The sequence below is a fragment of the Solea solea genome, chromosome 18 (genome assembly GCF_958295425.1).
Source record: "Solea solea chromosome 18, fSolSol10.1, whole genome shotgun sequence".
In the NCBI taxonomy this organism is placed as follows: Eukaryota; Metazoa; Chordata; class Actinopteri; order Pleuronectiformes; family Soleidae; genus Solea; species Solea solea.
Window position 1 is genome coordinate 24022299 of NC_081151.1, and position 22500 is coordinate 24044798.

Here is a 22500-nt window from a genome sequence, read left to right on the forward strand (position 1 = left end):
CCCGGGTGCTACTCAGTGTGGCAGCCCACTGCTCCTGATTCTAGGACAGTTAAATGCAGAGAAATCATTTCCCTAAGGGGATTAATAAAGTTTCTATTCTATTCTTAATTTGTCAATTCAACTTTTGAAATCCTTGGTTCAGACTAACCTCAGTGGCACAAAGTGACCACACGAGGCAGCAGAGGAGCAGCAGCAGCTGCTGTGTCCCTGTGAACTAAAATCACTGATCTTCTCTCTGGACTTTGGTGTGGGAGAGTGAGCGGTTTACAGACTTCAGTTTCAAAGAAAATACTGATTTTAGGCTGGTAACATACGTCGTCAAAGAGTCGAATCCACGTCACCTGCAGATTGTGTTTGGGTCTTTACGTCCCTGTTAGTCCACGTTCACTCCACCTTTCTTTGTTTCATATCTCGTCACATTTCTACGTCATCTTTGACTTTTGTGTCCCAAACACTGTCAGACAGTGAGTCACCTGCCTGTGTGTGTGTGTGTGTGTGTGTGTGTGAGAGTCAAACTACAACAAATGCAGGAATAAAGGCACATGTCGTGTAAACACACACACACACACACACCTCTGTGTCAACTGATAACAGCACTACACTTCCCAAGAGCCTCGGCTGGCACCGCTGCCAGCTTTACACACACACACACACACACACACAAGGACAAACCACATGTGAGTCACACAGTGGATTTCAACAGCACTGACCACAGCACTGACCACAGCGCGCTGACCTGGCACTATCCACTTCCTGCTTCTGTGAAATGAAGGGGAAGTTCAGCTGCAGCACGTTCATGAAGCAGGTGCACGTGCATGAAACAATAAACATCCAATAAATGATGTGAAGACAAACCTCGACATTAAAGTTAAACCCAGAGTGAACACTCACAAAGATCAGAGACATGTGTGTGTGTGTGTTATATGTATTTAAATGTGATGTGAACATTGTAAGTGTGAGTGCTCACTTTAAAGACAATAACGGTCCTTTGACAGCATCTCTCCGGCACAGTCCCGTGCCTCTTGTCTGTGACACGGCTCACAGACAGCTCCACTTACTGAAAGGTCAGGTGGCAGGAAACGTACCAACGTACCAACGCCTCGAGCCTGCACAGGTTGTGCTAAACTGCACTTTTTCCAAACGCAGGTGGGAATAGTGAGGTTTTCACGTCAGCCGAATTCACCGCGACACTTTGTACATTTGTTGGACATGTCACACTTTGAGTTTTATTTGATGGACTTTCACGTAGAAGCGAGAGGGCCATTAAATGGTCAGTTTTCCGAACGAGGTTTGGTGTGAAGTCAAACTAAAAGGCGTGAGAAACCGTCCATCACCTGACGGAGCTCTCCGCCCTCTCGGGCCGCGCCGCGGCTCGCACAGGCCGGTTGTTCGTACCTGATAAACGTGGTCTTCCCGGTGGAGTACTGGCCGACGAGCAGTACCATGGGTTTGCTCTGGAAGTCCGCGGCCTCCAGCGCCGGGGAGTGGAAGTCATGGAAGAGGTAAGTCTCCTCCAGCGGCAGCAGCTTCTTGGTGTAGAGGCTCTGCAGTCCCTCCGTCACCGTCTGGTACATCTCTCCGTCCTTGTTGCGTCCACCTTGCTCCTGTTTGACCCAGCTGAACATGACGCCCGAGCTCCGCGGCTGCAACTTCCCTCTTTCCCTGTTTCCGAAGTGCACAGTCGTCGCGTTTCGGCTAAATTCGTCACTGAAGAGGAGAGCCGAGCGAGAGTGTCCGCGCGACCGTGTTTGTTCTGCTCTGACACACACACACACACACTGCCTCCTCTGTGTGTGTGTGTGTGTGGTGGGAGTGCGTATACCTGGGGGCACCGCCCTTCCCCCTGTGACGCAACGTCACACACACACACACAGTCTGGTTTCCATGACTTCAGAGGACATTACATTGACTTGCATTCGTTTCCTGGAGACTTAGTCTGACCATAACCATAACTACCGCTGGTCTAATCCTAACTCTGACCTTAACCATAACTACCGCTGGTCTAATCCTAACTCTGACCTTAACCATAACTACCGCTGGTCTAATCCTAACTCTGACCTTAACCATAACTACCGCTGGTCTAATCCTAACTCTGACCATAACCATAACTACCGCTGGTCTAATCCTAACTCTGACCTTAACCATAACTACCGCTGGTCTAATCCTAACTCTGACCTTAACCATAACTACCGCTGGTCTAATCCTAACTCTGACCATAACCATAACTACCGCTGGTCTAATCCTAACTCTGACCTTAACCATAACTACTGCTGGTCTAATCCTAACTCTGACTTTAACAGTAATCTAACCTTAACCTCAACCAAGTGCAGTTAGGGAGACCTTATTTGCTTTAGTCCACATACTGTGTGTGTGTGTGTGAACAGATTTGGAACACACACACACACACACACAGAGGTTTGTGCAGCTAATCTTCTCAACCTTAACCATAAGTGCAATTCTAATCTTAATCCTGAACTTTAAACCAGTTCCTCAGAAATGAGGTTCTGCCTCATTAGGTTTTGGTCTCCATGACGACTTTTACTGGTCCTGACAAGGTCAGCGTTTCTGACACACACACACACACACACGGAATTCTGGGGAAAAAAGTCAGAATTCTGACTTTAATCCACTCCATTTTATTTAGAATTTATTGTCTTTGTTCATGTTTTGAACACGTGGCACTAACGCTCTTCCATATGTGGTAAACCGGCAGGCCGGTGGTTCTTCAGATAACGATGAGGTGGATAGAATCTGCAGCATCGTCTCGTGCCTCTAAATGTGTATCAAAACTGTGACTGAGGTGAGAAAAGTTTAAAGTTTGTACGTTAAAGTATGACGACACTGTGACGCTCCAAAGTGGGCGGGGTTCTGATCATTTTTTCCACTGTTTCCCATTCATGTGTATGTGGAAATTCTTTGCAGTTTTTCCTTCAATGTTTGTCGCCATGGTTACTGGAAACGCTTTCCCGACCAAAGCTCACGTTTTGATGCGGGATGTGTGGGTTTTCTGCCGGACGGCTCAGCAGGCACAAATAAATCATCATGAGGGCTTTTATTTTGAAATGCAACTGGATATTATTATTTCTATAAATACACACATGATGAGCATGAAAGAATATTGGTTACAAGCAATGCTTTGATGTGAATTATTGAAAATAGTTCTGGATTTTGAGTCCAGGTGTTCATGTTTCAAACTGTCTGTGTTGTCAAACGCTGATACATTTATATAACACAAACAAATACTACAATACTATATACACTATTATTCTTATTATTATCATACATATCATCACCATTATAATTATGATATAACTAAAGTTGATATCAGTATAGTTGTTTAGCTGCTGCTGATATAAATGACATTGTAGTGTCATCACTGACTGCTGCTCTCTCTCATCATTCCTTTCACCCCAACCTGTCATGGCACATTGCCTCACATGTGTGAGTCTGCTTCTGACGCCTGGAGTGTTGTGTTTCTCTGCTCTCCATGATGTGTGAGATCATGTATGTTGTGATTCGGTGCGATACAAATAAAACTGAATAGAATTGTTATCATAAGACTGTTTCATTACATTTGAACAAGAATTTAAAAACTTCTTTGTTCTTCCCGTTATTTTTAAAGTAGAATGTTCTCCACCATCGCGTTTCCCTGACGACGCAGGACCGCCCCTGAGCCAACACTGGGCTGTGATTGGTTAACACTTACAGGAGCAGCGGTTCGTCATCATATCACAGACTCTCTATTTTATGAAGTACTTTCACTGCCTCGTGGCACTTCTGTTTATTATTAAAAGTTCATCTTTGAGTTGGTGAAGTTCCACAGGAGCTGGCTGAGAGTAGAAAACCTACAGTACTGCCAAAAGAACGTACTTCAAAGTACAATTACACGCTTTAAAAATGACTTAACAAAAAACCTGCTCTATTACAGTATAGTGAGTAAACGTAATTCATGACTTTCCACCTCCTGAAAGCTACAGCCTCGCTTTCATGACGTTGATCTCTGCGTGCAGTCATCAACAGTCTTGTATAAAGTACTTTCAAGAGATACTTGAGTAAAAAGTACACCATTTATTTACGAAAGGTAATAAAAGCACACAGCTTCTGTAGGTAATGTGGTGGAGTAAAAGTACACACAACTTCCTCTGTCACACAAACCTTCACTGGGAGAAAATCACCAATGTTAATGTATGGAAACATGGTGTGTGTGAAAGTGTGTGTGTGTTTGTGTGTGAGTATGAGTGTGTGAGTATCAGGATCAGAGAAGGACAGTCGTCTTCTGTCCCAGTCCAGACTCACTCTGATCTTCTGGATCTTCTTCTTCAGCTGGAGGACAGAGTATTTACCTGGTGACCGTTCGTAGTATTTATCTTTAGAGAACATTATCCCCCATAATCCAGACAGTACGTCTTTTCCTTTCCTCTGGACAGACTCTAAAACTCCCACTGCCCAACGTTTATTGTCTCCAACCTGGACGTCCCAGCTGTGAGTTCCTGAGTTCAAACCCTCAGAGCTCAGGACACTGCAGAAATGATCAAACCTCTCTGGATTATCAGGAACCTTCTGTCTGTCTCCTAGTCTCACACTGGTCAGATCTTCAGACAGGATGACGAGTGGATGAGCAGTGTTTGGGTCCAGAACCACAGGACTGTAGGAGACCACGTCCTTCATCTTGTTCCAGATGTTGAAGGCCAGGTTGCCCAAGTGTTTGGCCTCGTCTATCAGAGCTCCTGAGTGCAGCTGTGGAGGCTCCAGCAGGGGGCGCTGCTGCTCTCTGTAGTTGAGCAGGAAGGAGACGTCTTCAGCTCTCAGCTGGTCCTCTGTGGCTCGGACTGTATCTGATAGAGCTTTTATCTCTCTGCTCAGAGCCTCCATCTTCTCCTTCATCATGTGACTCTTCTGCTGCTCTTCCTCCCTCAGTGCAGCCATCCTGGTCTCCTCTTCCTCTTGTAGAAACTGATGAAGCTTCTTAAACTGCTCCTTCATCCGTGTCTCTGTGAGTCGGGCCTGGACTTTAATGTGTTCTGCTGTTTGATCAAACTCCACCTGAACTTCTTCCAGACTCTCTAAGTTCTTCTTGAAGGTCTCCAGAGTTTCCTGAAGTTGCTTCTTGTGTTCTTGTGCAGCTTCATCGATGGGTCTGAACTTGTGGCCGATGTGTTTTTCTGAGTCTCTGCAGACGAGACACACTGGCTGCTGATGGTCCAGACAGAAGAGTCTGAGTTTCTCAGAGTGCTGACTGCAGAGAACCTCTGAAGACCTCTGACCTTGCTCCTGTAAGAAGGTCTCACACAAGTTCTTTAAAGCCAGGTTACACGGTGGTAGTTCCTTTGAAGACCTTCTCTGACAAACAGGACAGTCTAGTGTTGGTCTGTCTCTCCACCATGTCTTCACACAGTCTTTACAGAAGCTGTGGCTACAGGACAGAAGGACAGGATCTCTGAAGACCTCCTGACAGACGGGACAGCAGAGATCCTCCTCTGATCTGGAGGCCATTTTGTCTGTGAAAGCAGAGCAGAGTGGTCAGTCACATGATCAGTCACGTGGTCGGTCAGGACTCCCAAATCCTCCTCTGACTTCACTGAAGACCAAAACTGGTCCTCTCTGAGCCTCTGGTGGTCGTCCAGTTCCATCTGTGACCTTCATTCTGCATCATTTTCATTATCAACTATCTGACTTTTTACCAGTATGTAGTACTGAAATATTTTTTAATTAGTTTGAAGGTTTTTTCAAGGAATAAGTATTGAAGGTATTTTGCAGTGTAGTAATTCTTTTGGAGTATTTAGTGTTTACGTTTTCCAGTATTAAGTAATTTAGGATACAAGTATGAAGGATATATGTTTTTTTTTTTTTACCATAAATCAAAGGACAAATGAATAAATAATGAATAAATAAATCAATAAATACAAAATACATTTAATAGAAATGGTTATCAATGTGTTTTAATGGTCGAATTTTATGTATTAATTCACTAATTTAGTGATCATTTTATTTATATATTTATAAAAGTCATTCTTTTATTTATTCGTTCGTTCGTTCGTTCATTCATTCATTTATTCATGTATTTATAGTTATATACATATGGGGACGCTACAGCGCGAGACCAAAGAGGAGAAAGTCGACAACAAAGAAGAAGAAGCGGAAGCGGAAATGAGGCTCTTTTGTTTTGAAAGAGGGAAATTTCAAAGTGTTCGGCGACGTTAAACAACCGTGAAGGACAACAGGCGCAATAAAAGCGACAAAAAGACACGAAATGAGCGCAAAATGACAGCGACTCGTCGTGAATGTGAAGTAAGTTCGTGTTCTCGGTGTTTTCGTGTTTTCTGAGCGGCTCTTTATCGTGAAGTTTATCGTTTAAACCGACGTTTGTTCCGCGGAGTTAGCGTCGCTCCTGCTTCAGACCGTCAAATACCTCCAAACAAATGTAGTGGAGTAAAAGCAAAAGTTGCTCGAAATATAAATAAAGTAAAGTACAGCTATGTGAATGTTGTACTTTACGTTACGACTTACACCTCTGTGGTTGTTTGTGACGCACTAAGTGTGAAAAGAATAATCTGTGCGCGTGTGCGCGCGCGTGCGCTTATAAACTTACCGCAGGTGGCTGGAAAACAGTGAAATGGACTTAAAGCTGGTTGTAGAATAGTGTAGAATATCAAAGCAGCAGAGCTGTATATTATTTGAATCATTTGATCCTTTGATTATTTAATTCTTTGTATACATACTCAGTGTATGTGTCTGTGTGTATATGTGTATATATATATATATATATATATATGTGTGTATATTCTTTTTTTTTTCTGTTTTGGGGAGAACAATATTTGTGACACAGTTGGAGAATAATGTCTTTGTAATGACGTGCTTCGTGTGTTCATGTGACTGTATGAGTTGATGTATCGGACACAAAAAAGTGGTATCGTTCCATCCCTAATATTTATACGTATATATATATATATATATATATATATATATATATATATATATATATATATATATATATATATATATATATATATATATGTATGTATGTATGTATGTATGTATGTATGTATGTATATGGATGTATACAAAATATACACACAGAAATTAGGAATATAAAGGACCAACAGCAAATTAAATGTACAAAAAACTACAGAATATAATAAACATTGATGATATTTCTCAGAAATTCAAAGTAAAAGTGTTAGTTTTTTTATGGAATGATGTTAAACTTCATAATAAGAGCATATTATCAAAAACACACATCTAAGATTAAGTCAATAATAAATGAAAACATTAAGCAAGCTTTTTAATTGCATTTCACCAAATGTCTCTTAGATGTTTCTTTTGCTCCATGAAACAAAAATCATTCAAATGCAATCATTTTGGTTTGTGGACAAAAACAAGACATTTGAGAACATCATCATTTCCAGGTTTGTGTGGACGCCCTGAGACAATTTCACGACTTGTATTATAAAAAATAATATTGATCACTGATTGTGTTTGTGCTGCTGTCGTCTCTGCAGAATCTGAAGATGAAGAAGAAGGCCAGAAGGTCACGGGGGTCACAGGGAGAGGAATGTGAGTCTCACACACACACAAAAATCTACATATAATTCCAAACCCCACTGATTGGTCAGAGAGTGTCGTCACCAAGAGTTGTGAGTGCGACGTACAACACAAGGATCAAAGCCAACAATGTCCAACTGTAGATCACAGTTAAAAAGACTGAAAACACCCTGAAAACATGGTTACTATCAGCTTCAGGTTAGTGGGAGGAGCTAACATGTCGCTGTGTCTTTTCTTTCTCCTCTGGCATGACTAGGGGGCGTGGTTAAAATCGTGACACCCCTCGTTTAATATTGACGTTGATAAAGGGCCCCAAAATCACAGTTTGCTTTAGGCCCCATGAATGTTTGTTTACATGTTTGTCTCCATGTTTGTTTACATGTTTGTCTCCATGTTTGTTCACATGTTTGTTTACATGTTTGTCTCCATGTTTGTTTACATGTTTGTCTCCATGTTTGTTCACATGTTTGTCTCCATGTTTGTTTACATGTTTGTCTCCATGTTTGTTTACATGTTTGTCTCCATGTTTGTTTACATGTTTGTCTCCATGTTTGTTTACATGTTTGTCTCCATGTTTGTTTACATGTTTGTCTCCATGTTTGTTCACATGTTTGTTTACATGTTTGTCTCCATGTTTGTTTACATGTTTGTCTCCATGTTTGTTTACATGTTTGTCTCCATGTTTGTTCACATGTTTGTTTACATGTTTGTTCACATGTTTATCTCCATGTTTGTTCACAGGTTTGTTCACATGTTTGTCTCCATGTTTGTTCACATGTTTGTCTCCATGTTTGTTTACATGTTTGTCTCCATGTTTGTTCACATGTTTGTTTGTCTCCATGTTTGTTCACATGTTTGTCTCCATGTTTGTCTCCATGTTTGTTCACATGTTTGTCTCCATGTTTGTTTACATGTTTGTTTGTCTCCATGTTTGTTTACATGTTTGTTTGTCTCCATGTTTGTCTCCATGTTTGTTCACATGTTTGTCTCCATGTTTGTTTACATGTTTGTTTGTCTCCATGTTTGTTCACATGTTTGTCTCCATGTTTGTCTCCATGTTTGTCTCCATGTTTGTCTCCATGTTACTGATGATGAATGTGACGTGTTGTATGTTCAGGTTCTCTGTGCAAATTCAGTGACGATGATCCGGCCATGTTTGGAGAAAAGGTCACACTGAAGCAGCACAAGCTCACCGTGCACTACTTCTGTCTGGTAAGTGTGTGTGTGTGTGTGCGCGTGTGCGTGTGCACGTGTGAGTGTGTGTGTGGGGCACATGTGTGCACACCTGATACTGCACTGTAGTATCAGTGTATCAGGTGTATCACTGTAGTAGATGATATGCACTTGACCTGTTTCAGTGTTTGACTCTAAGAGGGAGGTCAGTGTGTCACAGAGTGTGTCACAATGTGTGTCAGTGTCACTGTGTGTGTGTCACAGTCAGAGTTTAATAGAAAATATTTGTTCTGTTTGGACCCTTGTGACCTTAAAAATGAAAACATCGACGAGTGACTTTGTGGTGAACAATTCTGCCGCACGAGTGACATCATCCAACTGTGGTTACTGCGGGCGGAGACACACACACACACACATACTCACAAACGCTCACACAGCAAACCCGTGCTAATGCTAAGCTAACCATGTTGAACAACCCAAAATGTAAATGTTTCAAGTGGACTGAAGATAAACGGTCTGTCTGTCTGTCTGTCAGCTGACTTCCTGTGGAGTGTACCAACGTGGTTCAGAGGACGAAGGAGTTTTCGGTTTCCTGGTCGATGACATCAAACAGGAAATCAGACGTTCAGCTCGACTGGTAATGTCAACGTCTTCAAATACAAAGTTTGGAACATTATAGGTTGTGTTTACTGATCGTTTACTGACTGTTTACTGATCGTTTACTGACCGTTTACTGATCGTTTACTGACCGTTTACTGACCGTTTACTGATCGTTTACTGATCGTTTACTGATTGTTTACTGACTGTTTACTGGTTGTTTACTGATCGTTTACTGACCGTTTACTGATCGTTTACTGATCGTTTACTGACTGTTTACTGACTGTTTACCGACTGTTTACTGATCGTTTACTGACCGTTTACCGATTGTTTACCGACCGTTTACCGACTGTTTACTGACTGTTTACCGATTGTTTACCGACCGTTTACCCCGTGTTAACTGTGTGTCAGACTTGTTGTGGTTGTAAGAAGAAGGGGGCGTGTGTCGGCTGCTGCGTGCGCAGCTGCAGAAAGATGGTTCACTTCCCCTGTGGCAGGAAGAAGAAGTTCATCTCTCAGTTCACTGGACTTTTCCCGTGAGTCACGACGTAAACACAAACGCGCGGATCATCATCTTCATCTTCATCATCACCACCACAGACACGTGTGTCTCTCTGTCTCAGGTCGTACTGTCCAGATCACAGTCCCTCTCAGTCTGCGTGTGTGAGTGCAGACCTCAGTCTTCCCCAGTCCTGCTCTGTGTGTTTGGACGTCATTGAACCGGTTCTGTCCCACTCTGTCCTCAAATGTCCCTGCTGTCACACCAGCTGGTTCCACCGGGACTGTGTGCAGGTAGTCTGCCGCCATTGCACGTCTTCAGTGTTGCGTGTGCCTGGTGTCCAGGACGTGATCTGACTTGTCTTTGTCTTGAACTTCCTGTCCTCCTGTGTGACATCAGCGTCAGGCCCACAGCGCAGGTCTCTTCTTCTTCAGGTGCACTCTGTGCAACAACAAGGACAACTTCCAGGAGGAGATGTTGAGGATGGGAATCTACATCCCAGAGAGGTAATGACATCATCGTCGTCGTCGTCGTCGTCATCAGCACTTGTGTACTAAAATCTCCGTCAGTGTAAGTCTGCGATCTCTTGAAGAACACAATCACGTCTTTATCTTACTTCCTGTGAGACAGGAAACCACTCACTCTCTCACACCAAAGCCCAGAGAGAAAACCAGTGATTTTAACATCACACACACAGGAGGTGTTGATCCTCTGCTGCCTCCATCACTAAGTTCACATGTGTTCATTTGTGAGTTCGACCACACGAGGCAGCAGAGGACCAGCAGCTCCTGGACTTTGGTGTGGGAGAGTGAGTGGTTTACAGACGTCTGTGTCACGTCAGTGAGATGAAGACGTGAACAGACTCATACTGACACATCATCTGACCCGTCCACGCTCACTGAAGCTCTGCTGTAAACTGACTGACCAGACGTGTCTCTGACATCTGCGACTGTCCGTTTCCTGATTGGCTGTTTTCTCCGTCTGTGTTTCCTGCAGAGATGCCTCATGGGAGTTGGAGGCGAACGCATATTCGGAGCTGCTGGAGGTTTACAAACGTTGCGACGCTCTCACCTGCCTCTGCAGCGACGGACCCACACACTCAGCAAAGAGCGGGTACAACAGTGAGCTCACAGCACACTCACATGAAAGGTTGTACAGTTAGAGGGCCAGGGTTTAGTGCTCCCTCCTCCACAGAGGCTCACACTCAGTGACAACATGACTGTCAGCACAGACACAGCAGCTCCTGTGTCCCTGTCGGCTCAAATCACTGATTTCCTCTCTGGGCTTTGGTGTGGGAGAGTGAGTGCTTTACAAAAGTCTGTCTCACAGTGAGATAAAGACGTGAACATGTGACGTAGACGTCGTAGACTTAACCTGACGGAGATTTCATGAGCCGAGTCTTTTGTTAAGGGTGAGATGAACGCCGTGTTCTCACCGTGATTCGGCCTCTGCTCTCGTCTCCAGGTGGTTTGAGGTGATTCGCTGTCGACTGTGTGGATCCAGAGGAACTCACCGGAAATGTTCGGGGCTGAAGGTGGACACCAGAGACTGGGCCTGCAGCGACTGCACTCAGGCTGCTGATGACAAAGGTCTGACTGATAGTTTTGATCGTTATTTGTGGATGGTGGACTTGATGTGAAGCGACCAGCAGACCATATGAACGCTGATTTTGAGGGTCGTGCTGGTTCAGATGTGACGGAAGGTTCAGTGAAAACACGTTACTATAAATCAATCAATCCGTCACAGTGGCTTTACTGTTTGACACGTGTGTGTGTGTGTGTGTGTGTTTGTAAGAGAACCGAGCATCTTCTCCTTCACCAGCTAATTCAACTATAACTATAGTCCTGGTTTAGTTTGTTTTCCATGACTTCATAGCTCCTCCTCCATGTGGGCGGAGTCATCATATCACTCTGTTCAATATGGAGAGTTTACACTGCTACTTTGTAAATGTTGGAGATGATCATTCACCTGATCCTCATCATCATTTACCTGTCCTCATCATCATTCACCTGTCCTATCATCATTCACCTGTCCTCATCATCATTCACCTGTCCTATCATCATTCACCTGTCCTATCATCATTCACCTGATCCTCATCATCATTCACCTGTCCTATCATCATTCACCTGTCCTATCATCATTCACCTGTCCTCATCATCATTCACCTGTCCTCATCATCATTCACCTGTCCTCATCATCATTCACCTGTCCTATCATCATTCACCTGTCCTCATCATTCACCTGTCCTATCATCATTCACCTGTCCTATCATCATTAACCTGTCCTAATCATCATTCACCTGTCCTCATCATTCACCTGTCCTCATCATTCACCTGTCCTATCATCATTAACCTGTCCTAATCATCATTCACCTGTCCTCATCATTCACCTGTCCTCATCATTCACCTGTCCTATCATCGTTCACCTGTCCTATCATCATTCACCTGTCCTATCATCATTCACCTGGGTTAGGTGTGTTTACACTAAAGTGGTTATTATTCATGGAGTCACGGTGTGCTGCTGTCTCATCTCGTGCAGCCTCGCTCGTGGAAAGAAAGAATCGTCCGTCCAAACGCCGCCTGTCCACCAAGCACTCCTCCATCAGCTTTAAAAGGTACACAAATCAAACACACCTGTCCCCCTCTGTGGAGACAATGTTTTTATAGAACTGTAATCACAGCATCTGCAGATGAAATAGTGAACTCTGCTCCAACAGGAAGGATTAGGTACTGCAGGGTGAAAGTGAAGGGAAAAGAGGACATTTGGTCAATTCTAAAGTGGGGACAGTGTGTGTGTGTGTGTGTGTGTGTGACATCAACAGTTTTTACTAGTCAAAATGACACCTGTCCCCCTCTGTGGAGACAATGTTTTTATAGAACTGTAATCACAGCATCTGCAGATGAAATAGTGAACACAAACACAAACCATTGTTTTTCCTTTGTTACTGGTAATTAACAATTATTTGTTTATTTATTATTTACTTTATTGAACATGATTTTTGTGTTTCTGACCAGCAGGGGGTGCTGTCTCATGGACACCATGAAATGTTGAATTCATTATGTGACACCCTCTCTCTGTCTGTCCGTCAGAGCGTCGTCACCCATCACGTCCAGCTCACCTGAGGAGCTGCTGCAGGCTCTGGCGCCTCAGCTCCGCCCCCTCAGTGTCCAGGTGGAGGTGGGCGGGTTTCGGGCTCTGGCCGCTGGACTGGATCTGGTCCGGAGGCCCGACTTTGATCCCACGTGCTCCCTGTCTGTCAGGTGAGAGGTTAACTCGGCCCAAGCTCTCGTCTTTAGTTCAGAAACTGAAAAACTGCGCTTGTCATGTTTGCGACTCTTTGCCCAGGTTCGTCGGGGAGTGGCAGACTACGTTTCCCAGCAGCCTCCAGGACAGCGACGCAGCCAGGCAGGTCTTCTTGAAGCTGCTGGTGCAGCAGATCCAGGACTGTGTCGTGTTTGAAGGTCCAGATGGATCCAAAAATCTGGCTCTGGACTCGCAGGGTGTGTGCTGTGATATAAAATCTTTGTTTACGTCAACATTTAACACAGGGTTAAGACCTGGTTTTAGGGTTAGGCTCGGAGTAGTGATGGTCAGGGTTAGGGGCTATGGAATGCAATATGTCAATGAATGTCCTCACTATGAATGCTATACAAACGTGTGTGTGTGTGTGTGTGTGGTCGGTCAGCTCTACGTGAGGACCTTTACTTTGACGTCGGCTGTCTGCTGGCGCTCTCTCTGGTTTACGGTGGCCCCGCCCCCAGCTTCTTCTCCCGCACGCTCTACCAGTGTCTGTTCAACTTCCCGCCCAACTGCTCCCTCACTGTCAGTCACATGACGCCCGACAAACACTTCACACGCCAAGTCAGCAGGGTGAGTGAGTGTGAGCCCCGCCCACAAACCTCAGCACAAAAGCACCCGCAGATCAAAGTTAGATCAAATTTGATTGTTTGTTTTCAGATCGCAGAGGCGGAGTCTCTGGGCGACCTGAAGGACGCCGTCAAATCAAGCTGGGAGTATCTGGAGATGGCCGGCTGCAACCGGCCAATCAGCAGCCTGGAGGACAGAGGGACGCTGGTGGACGACTTAGTCAATTTCACGTTAATCACCAGGATGCAGCTTCCCATGCAGAGGTAAACTGTTAGCTTCATGCTAATAACACTGTTATCTTCATGCTGACAACACTGTGAGCTCCGTGCTAATAACACTGTTAGCTCCATGCTTACAGTTCAACACTGTTAGCTTCATGATAGCGACACAACACTGTTAGCTTCATGCTAATAACACTGTTAGCTCCATGCTTATAGTTCAACACTGTTATCTTCATGCTGACAACACTGTGAGCTCCGTGCTAATAACACTGTTAGCTCCATGCTTATAGTTCAACACTGTTAGCTTCATGATAGCGACACAACACTGTTAGCTTCATGCTAATAACACTGTGAGTTCCATGCTAATAGTTCAACACTGTTAGCTTCATGCTACCAACCTTAGCTATAGCCGACAGTTTTCATGCTTGATGAAAATAACAGTTTCCGACTCAGCAGTTTACACTAATTCTTGTGTGGGAGTGAGTTAAGGGGGCGTGGCTTAGCTGTAGGTCAAACATATGTTGCCTACCCCAGCTTTAATGTCATTATTTAAGTGTTCTTCAGTGACCTCTGACTTCATCATGTGATTGTGTGTGTCCTGCTGCAGGTTTCGTAAAGGTCTGCAGACTTTAGGCGTCTTTGATCAGGTAAAGCTTTTTCACCACGCACACGCACACACACACACACACACACACACACACACACACACACACACACACACACACACGTGTCACGTTGTCATGTGATCCAGGTGCAGCTCTTGCCGTCTGTGTTCTACGGCATGTTCTGTGAAGCAGCCGCTGGTCTCAGTGCACAGACCATCGCTGAGGTCTTCACTATCAGCTTCTCTGAGGAGCAGGACAAGCTGGACAGGGAGACGCCCGTCGTCTCCTTCTGGAGACACTTCCTGCTCCAGTGTGAAGGTAAAGGAACGTCCACACAACCCCAGAGTTTTCCTCTGGGACCTTTGAAAATGTTGATGGATCCATCTTATTTTGAAATGGAGACTTTTATTTTGAAAAGTTCAGGGTCTGAATTTCATCACTGATACTTTCTCTATTTCTGTTGTCTCCTCTCCTTCATTTGGCTCCTCTCTTCCCTTGGTTCCTCTCTTGTCTCCTCTCTTCCCTTGGTTCCTCTCCTGTCTTGTCTCCTTTCCTCCCTTGGTTCCTCTCCTCTCTTGGTTCCTCTCCTCTCTTGTCTCCTCTCCTCCCCTTGGTTCCTCTCCTCCCTTGTCTCCTCTCCTCTCAGCTGGGCGGAGCTCCATTTCCCTACAGGACCTCCTCCTCTTTGCCTCAGGAGCTGAGCACCTGCCAGTTGTCGAACTCCTCCTCACTCCTCCCTCCATCTCCTTCCTCCACCCCCTCAGCTCCTCCTCTTCCTCACCAGAGGAGGCGGAGTCAAAAGACGGAGGTCTGTTCCCTCAGAGCGACCCCAGTCGCCGTCACCTCCTCCTGCCCGTCACCTCCACCTACGAGGCCTTCAAGAGCTCCATGGAGCAGGCGGTTAGCCACCACCTGCACCTCCTCCCGAGCAAGAGTTAAAGAGGGCGGAGCCAATCGTTCACTTTCACTCAAAAAAAAAGTCTGTCCCTCACTGGACAAACTGAACTGACCTTTTTCTGAAAATAAGGAGAAAAAAAATGTTGTTTAAAGTATTTTATTGTCTCCGTAAATAAATATGGGTTTGTCACCTTTAACCTGACCGCGTTCACCTGAAGAAGCCCTGGATGCTAATGTTGAGCTAGCCACTGTTAGCAACAGCAACTGTTGGCAATACACATTGTTAGGAAAAAGACATTGTTAACATTACCCACTGTTAGCAACAGGCATGGTAAGCATTAGCCAGTGTTAGCCGTTGATAAAAACGTTGGTTTCTGTTCCGTTTGAAACGACATGCTAACCCTCAGCTGGGAAATTTCCGACTACAAATGGAAAACAGAAGTGAAGCAGCTGTGAAGGGTTGACTGTAGCGCCCCCTGCTGCATGTGTTTAAAGTGAAAATAATTGAAGCATTAAGATAAACTCAAATATTCACACATTTCCGTTTCTCATTCTATAACTTTGCTTTACCAGGAGTTTTTTTATAGTGTAGTTCTATTTTCATTGTGCATCGTTTCTTTCGTTTGTCGATATATATATATTTGCTTGTTTGTTCTTGGGAAATAAATCAGCTGAATGATTTCAGTTTAAAAGGTTTATTTGCATCATGATAATCATTATTATTATCATCTGACGTCTAACACAATTCAGGTTTAAATGAATGAAACAATCCCCATGAGTGACAGACGACAACATGTGATGGAGGCAACAGTGGAACGACAGTGACATGGTGACTGTCTGTGGTTTGAGTGGATTAAGCAGTGACGTGGAAACATGGGTAAACCCACAAAAACAATTAAAAAAGTATCATATTTCATGTTTGTATGTGGTTAAGAAGTAAAACTTACTTGGTACTTTGTATTATATTCTCTCTTGTACCCAATCTGTTATGTTATGTGTGTGTATTTGTGAATATGAAGGACCTTGATGAGAAGCTTTGAACTTCGGTGCTGAATATCTTCCACCACTGGGGGGCAGCATTACACCTCTCATTAGAGGAAGCAACTTCACATATCACGTGACTCACCAACTCAACGTGTATTTTCGCAGCAGAGTGAGACCTCTTCGCTCTCGCCCTGCTCTCTTCCCCTCTCCTTTCCTTGTTCGTTGTCCGGTTTGGGCCTCAGAAGAGCGAGAGGAGTGAGACCTCCTCTTTCAGTCCGCTGTCTATGACGCCCAGTCGACGTCAGACGTACCGTCGACGTCACCTGCCCGCCACGTCATCGGACGCTCCGTCACCAGCATCAACATCTAACATGGCGGCGTCTGTCCGGGAGAAGCAGACAGGTCTGTCACACTGACTTTTCCCGCCCGAACGGTCACTTTGTCGGTAACGTTGGAGAACAGCGCGAGTCCCAACGAGTCTGAGTCCGTTATGACACGTCGCTCCGGGACTGTCAGGCCGTTAATCCGCTAAACAACCAACTAACGAACTAGCTAGCCGCGGTAACAGCTGCTATTCAGCTGCTCAGTGACGAACGCGCTTTACTTTGACACTGACATTTACAAACTAGTCCTGTCCTGCGACTAGTTAACACAACATACCGTTCACTGGTTAACTTCAAGCGCTAACCAGCTTCCGAGCCTGTGAGCTAACGGTGCGGCTAGCTTCGTAATGGAGGAGTTAGCAGGCTGAAGCTAGCCCTCTGCTAACAGTGATTCATCTGGTCAAAGATCGTTAATGCTCCGTTTTTATGGCAACATTTAATCCGTAGACACGAGATTCACGGCCGATATCGGTGACGTCATCGTGACTAGCCTAACTACAGTGTCAGATATCTGCACTTCCGTTTTTACTAGTCAAAATGACGCCACAGGTGACATCATTCAGTGTTTACTAGTCAAAATGACGCCACAGGTGACATCATTCAGTTTTTACTAGTCAAAATGACGTCACAGGTGACATCATTCAGTTTTTACTAGTCAAAATGACGCCACAGGTGACATCATTCAGTCTTTACTAGTCAAAATGACGCCACGGGTGACATCATTCAGTTTTTACTAGTCAAAATGACGTCACAGGTGACATCATTCAGTTTTTACTAGTCAAAATGACGTCACAGGTGACATCATTCAGTTTTTACTAGTCAAAATGACGCCACGGGTGACATCATTCAGTCTTTACTAGTCAAAATGACGCCACGGGTGACATCATTCAGTCTTTACTAGTCAAAATGACGTCACGGGTGACATCATTCAGTCTTTACTAGTCAAAATGACGCCACGGGTGACATCATTCAGTTTTTACTAGTCAAAATGACGTCACGGGTGACATCATTCAGTCTTTACTAGTCAAAATGACGCCACGGGTGACATCATTCAGTCTTTACTAGTCAAAATGACGTCACAGGTGACATCATTCAGTCTTTACTAGTCAAAATGACGCCACGGGTGACATCATTCAGTCTTTACTAGTCAAAATGACGTCACGGGTGACATCATTCAGTCTTTACTAGTCAAAATGACGCCACGGGTGACATCATTCAGTCTTTACTAGTCAAAATGACGCCACGGGTGACATCATTCAGTCTTTACTAGTCAAAATGACGCCACGGGTGACATCATTCAGTCTTTACTAGTCAAAATGACGTCACGGGTGACATCATTCAGTCTTTACTAGTCAAAATGACATCACGGGTGACATCATTCAGTCTTTACTAGTCAAAATGACGTCACTGATGTGCATAATTCAGTCTTTACTAGTCAAAATGACGCCACGGGTGACATCATTCAGTCTTTACTAGTCAAAATGACGTCACGGGTGACATCATTCAGTCTTTACTAGTCAAAATGACGCCACGGGTGACATCATTCAGTCTTTACTAGTCAAAATGACGCCACGGGTGACATCATTCAGTTTTTACTAGTCAAAATGATGTCACGGGTGACATCATTCAGTCTTTACTAGTCAAAATGACGTCACGGGTGACATCATTCAGTTTTTACTAGTCAAAATGACGCCACGGGTGACATCATTCAGTCTTTACTAGTCAAAATGACGTCACGGGTGACATCATTCAGTCTTTACTAGTCAAAATGACGCCACGGGTGACATCATTCAGTCTTTACTAGTCAAAATGACGCCACGGGTGACATCATTCAGTCTTTACTAGTCAAAATGACGTCACGGGTGACATCATTCAGTCTTTACTAGTCATAATGACGTCACGGGTGACATCATTCAGTCTTTACTAGTCAAAATGACGCCACGGGTGACATCATTCAGTTTTTACTAGTCAAAATGACGTCACGGGTGACATCATTCAGTCTTTACTAGTCAAAATGACGCCACGGGTGACATCATTCAGTCTTTACTAGTCAAAATGACGTCACGGGTGACATCATTCAGTTTTTACTAGTCAAAATGACGTCACGGGTGACATCATTCAGTCTTTACTAGTCAAAATGACGCCACGGGTGACATCATTCAGTCTTTACTAGTCAAAATGACGTCACGGGTGACATCATTCAGTCTTTACTAGTCAAAATGACGTCACGGGTGACATCATTCAGTCTTTACTAGTCAAAATGACGTCACGGGTGACATCATTCAGTCTTTACTAGTCAAAATGACGTCACGGGTGACATCATTCAGTCTTTACTAGTCAAAATGACGTCACGGGTGACATCATTCAGTCTTTACTAGTCAAAATGACGTCACGGGTGACATCATTCAGTCTTTACTAGTCAAAATGACGCCACGGGTGACATCATTCAGTCTTTACTAGTCAAAATGACGCCACGGGTGACATCATTCAGTTTTTACTAGTCAAAATGACGCCACGGGTGACATCATTCAGTTTTTACTAGTCAAAATGACGTCACGGGTGACATCATTCAGTCTTTACTAGTCAAAATGACGTCACGGGTGACATCATTCAGTCTTTACTAGTCAAAATGACGTCACGGGTGACATCATTCAGTCTTTACTAGTCAAAATGACGCCACGGGTGACATCATTCAGTCTTTACTAGTCAAAATGACGCCACGGGTGACATCATTCAGTTTTTACTAGTCAAAATGACGTCACGGGTGACATCATTCAGTCTTTACTAGTCAAAATGACGTCACTAAAGTGAAGTGACTGTTAATGATAATGATTGGTTTGTGTTTGATCTGCAGTTGCTCTGAAGCGGATGTTGAACTTTAATGCTCCTCCTCTGAAGAACACAACAGCTGAGCCAGTATGGAAGGTAACACACACACACACACACACACACACACACACACACACACTCACACTCTTCATGACAGTTGTGTATTTATTCCTCTGTGTGTGTGTGTGTAGGTGCTGATATACGACCGTTTTGGACAGGACATCATCTCCCCTCTCCTGTCTGTCAAGGAGCTCAGAGACATGGGCATCACACTGCACCTGTGAGACACACACACACTTTTCGTTGTACTTGAATGCTGCACTTGTGAAGACGTGCACTAATGTGTGTGTGTGTGTGTGTATAGTTTGCTTCACTCAGACAGAGATCCCATCCCAGATGTACCAGCTGTCTACTTTGTCATGCCAACAGAGGAGAACATTGACAGGATATGTCAGGTGTGTTTGAGCCGTCACGTGTTTACATTGTGTTAAGGTTTTTAAAGTGTGGACACACACACACACACAATACACAGATTTAACCACTTAACAAAAGACCTGTGTCAGTTTAAGTCTCTGATATCTACGTCACATGTCCACGTCTTTATCTCACTCTGAGACTGAAGTTCATAAACCGCACATGCACACACACACACACACTCACTCACTCACTCTCCCTCCCACACACACACACTCACCCCTCCCCCCCACACACACACACACACACATACACACTCACTCTCCCCCCCCACACACACTCACACTCACTCTCCCCCACACACACACACTCACCCCCCCCCACACACACACACACACACACATACACACTCACTCTCCCCCCCCCCCACACACACACACACACTCACTCTCCCACACCAAAGCCCATAGAGAAAACCAGTGATTTTAACATCTCACACACAGGAGTTGTTGATCCACTGTTGCCTCCATCACTAAGTTCTGATGTCTTATTTTGTCACATTGGCTTTTGAAATCCTTCTCCTGGATTGACCTCAGTGTCACAAAGTGACCACACTTTCTCTCTGAGGTTTGGTGTGTGTGAGATTAGCCAAATGACCCTGTAGAGCTTCTTCTTACGTGTGTGTGTGTGTGTGTGTGTGTGTGTGTGTGTGTAGGACCTGAGGAACCAGCTGTATGAGTCTTACTACCTAAACTTCATCTCTGCCATCAGCAGAAGTAAACTGGAGGACATCGCCAGCGCCGCGCTCACTGCCAACGCTGTCACCCAAGTCACCAAGGTTACCATGGTTACGCGTGTTTTTTCATGGATTGTTTCAGTGTCACTAACTCACCCACTAGTTATTGATCATACACAACAGTGCTGTGTTGGTTTAATACAGAGAAGTGGAGAGATGATTGATGACCGGTGTGTGTGTGTGTGTGTGTGTGTGTGTGTGTGTGTGTGTGTGTGTGTGTCAGGTGTTTGACCAGTACCTGAACTTCATCACTCTGGAAGACGACATGTTTATCCTGTGTCATCAAAATAAGGAGCTCATCTCTTACCACGGTAACTCACACACACACACACACACACACACACTGTCTTTACTGACCTCTGACCTGAACACGCCAACTGTTGCCATAGTAACCAACGCCCATTTCATATTCAAACACTACTTCTTAATCTTTTTATGTCACAAACTTTGTTTTAAAGGTTTAGTTCAGCATTTTAAGTATTTCTGCAATGAACAAAAGTCAGTTTAACTTTCTATTGATATTTACGTCACATGATCACGTCTTTATCTCACTGTGACACCGACGCCTGCAAACCACTCACTCCCACACCAAAGTCCAGAGAGAAAACCAGTGATTATAGCTGCTGGTCCTCTGCTGCCTCGTGTGGTCCAACTCACAAATGAACACATCTGAACTGGGTGATGGAGGCAGCAGAGGATCAACACCTCCTGAGTGTGTGATGTTCAAATCACTGATTTTCTCCATGGACTTTGGTGTGGGAGAGTGAGTGAGTCTGTGTGTGTGTGTCTCACAGTGAGATAAAGACGTGATCATGTGACGTAGACGTCGTAGACTTAAACTGACGTAGAGTCTTTACAGCTCACCACTGAGGTCAAACGTGTGGTAACCGTGGCGATGAGCCACAGCTGGTCACCTGTGTTGTCCTGTCTTACCTGTGCAGCCATCAACAGAGCCGACATCCAGGACACGGACATGGAGTCCATCATGGACACCATCGTCGACAGCCTCTTCTGCTTCTTCGTCACTCTGGGTGAGTTTGTCCAAACACGTGTGTGTGCGCGCGTGCGTGTGTGCGTGCGCGTGTGTGTGCGTGCGTGTGTGTGTGCGTTTGCTCCTCACAAACAGATACTCCTCAAAACTCCTCTTTACTCATTCAAGTGGTTTATTTCCACTGAGAGCCTCTGTGTCTCAGGCTGGCTGTGAGCAGCAGGGGGCGCTCTCAGCACACTGGTCTCCTGAACGTCAGTGTTTCCCCGTCAGAACCAGAATCATTCTGCTGACTCACAGACTGATGTCCGTCATGTGACATTCAGCGTGAACTTTAACCTCTGCTGTGTCAGTTGAACTGTGGCTGTCATGTGATCAGGTGCCGTGCCCATCATTCGCTGTCCCCGAGGAAACGCCGCAGAGATGGTGGCTGAGGTGAGTTCACTGACCACGACGCGTTCACTGTCATCCAGGGAAATACAAACACGTGTGTGTGTGTGTGTGTGTGTGTTGTAGAAGTTGGATAAAAAGCTCCGTGAGAACCTGCGCGACGCCAGAAACAGCCTCTTCACCGGAGACAACATGGCTGCCGGACAGTTCAGGTAGGTCACACACACACACACACACTTCCCATGATGCTCTGCTCTGTCCCGTTCTGTTTAAATACACTGTTTTTTTTATTTACAGTTTCCAGAGGCCTCTGTT

The 22500-nt window shown here is 44.7% G+C and overlaps 4 protein-coding genes across 6 annotated transcripts in view; 2 read left to right on the forward strand and 2 right to left on the reverse strand.

Moving 5' to 3' along the window:
- The window catches only part of ehd4 (EH-domain containing 4), a 13164-nt gene extending 11365 nt beyond the window's left edge, over nt 1–1799 (reverse strand). The window contains exon 1 of one of the 2 annotated variants that reach the window (XR_009233776.1): nt 1396–1764. Coding sequence is in view for 1 of the 2 variants with exons in the window: in XM_058615533.1 (XP_058471516.1) it covers nt 1396–1625 (230 nt within the window). In the remaining variant the exon portion in view is untranslated. Of the gene's footprint in view, nt 1–1395 lie in introns of both variants that reach the window. The other variant, XM_058615533.1, reaches the window with a different exon arrangement.
- A 1225-nt stretch (nt 1800–3024) lies between these two features.
- LOC131444408 (nuclear factor 7, brain-like) lies at nt 3025–6692 on the reverse strand. Its single transcript, XM_058614693.1, has 2 exons — nt 6590–6692; nt 3025–5498 (listed from the first exon to the last, which is right to left on the reverse strand). Exons 1-2 carry the CDS (start codon nt 6681–6683, stop codon nt 4069–4071), a joined length of 1524 nt encoding a protein of 507 aa, XP_058470676.1. The 5' UTR covers nt 6684–6692; the 3' UTR covers nt 3025–4068.
- On the forward strand, nt 6139–16097 carry g2e3 (G2/M-phase specific E3 ubiquitin protein ligase). Of its 2 annotated transcripts, none has more exons than XM_058614687.1 (17): nt 6139–6288; nt 7500–7554; nt 8660–8754; nt 9251–9352; nt 9724–9848; nt 9936–10104; nt 10211–10317; nt 10808–10924; nt 11276–11400; nt 12350–12425; nt 12901–13071; nt 13157–13311; nt 13497–13681; nt 13769–13941; nt 14507–14546; nt 14651–14822; nt 15151–16097. In XM_058614687.1, exons 1-17 carry the CDS (start codon nt 6262–6264, stop codon nt 15441–15443), a joined length of 2187 nt encoding a protein of 728 aa, XP_058470670.1. In that variant the 5' UTR covers nt 6139–6261; the 3' UTR covers nt 15444–16097. The 2 variants fall into 2 exon arrangements, with proteins under 2 accessions (XP_058470670.1, XP_058470671.1); XM_058614688.1 differs by lacking the exon at nt 6139–6288 and adding an exon at nt 7323–7406.
- Nucleotides 16098–16639: 542 nt separating this feature from the next.
- scfd1 (sec1 family domain containing 1) overlaps nt 16640–22500 on the forward strand; it is a 19364-nt gene continuing 13503 nt past the window's right edge. Inside the window, exons 1-10 of the mRNA XM_058614689.1 lie at nt 16640–16787; nt 19623–19693; nt 19789–19877; nt 19962–20052; nt 20727–20849; nt 21031–21118; nt 21749–21838; nt 22175–22230; nt 22312–22397; nt 22483–22500. The exon at nt 22483–22500 is cut by the window's right edge and continues 82 nt beyond it. Coding sequence (XP_058470672.1) covers nt 16670–16787; nt 19623–19693; nt 19789–19877; nt 19962–20052; nt 20727–20849; nt 21031–21118; nt 21749–21838; nt 22175–22230; nt 22312–22397; nt 22483–22500 — 830 coding nt within the window. The 5' untranslated portion in view covers nt 16640–16669. The remainder of the gene's footprint in view (nt 16788–19622; nt 19694–19788; nt 19878–19961; nt 20053–20726; nt 20850–21030; nt 21119–21748; nt 21839–22174; nt 22231–22311; nt 22398–22482) is intronic.

Coding starts and splice junctions, on each gene's coding strand:
- g2e3 (XM_058614687.1), top strand. CDS start 6,262: ATGACAGCGACTCGTCGTGAATGTGAA. Junction 12,426..12,900: donor TCCTCCATCAGCTTTAAAAG/GTACACAAATCA, acceptor TCTGTCCGTCAG/AGCGTCGTCACCCATCACGT. Junction 14,823..15,150: donor CTTCCTGCTCCAGTGTGAAG/GTAAAGGAACGT, acceptor CTCTCCTCTCAG/CTGGGCGGAGCTCCATTTCC.
- LOC131444408 (XM_058614693.1), bottom strand. CDS start 6,683: ATGATTCAAATAATATACAGCTCTGCTGCTTTGATATTCTACACTATT. Junction 5,499..6,589: donor CTGTTTTCCAGCCACCTGCG/GTAAGTTTATAA, acceptor CTGCTTTCACAG/ACAAAATGGCCTCCAGATCA.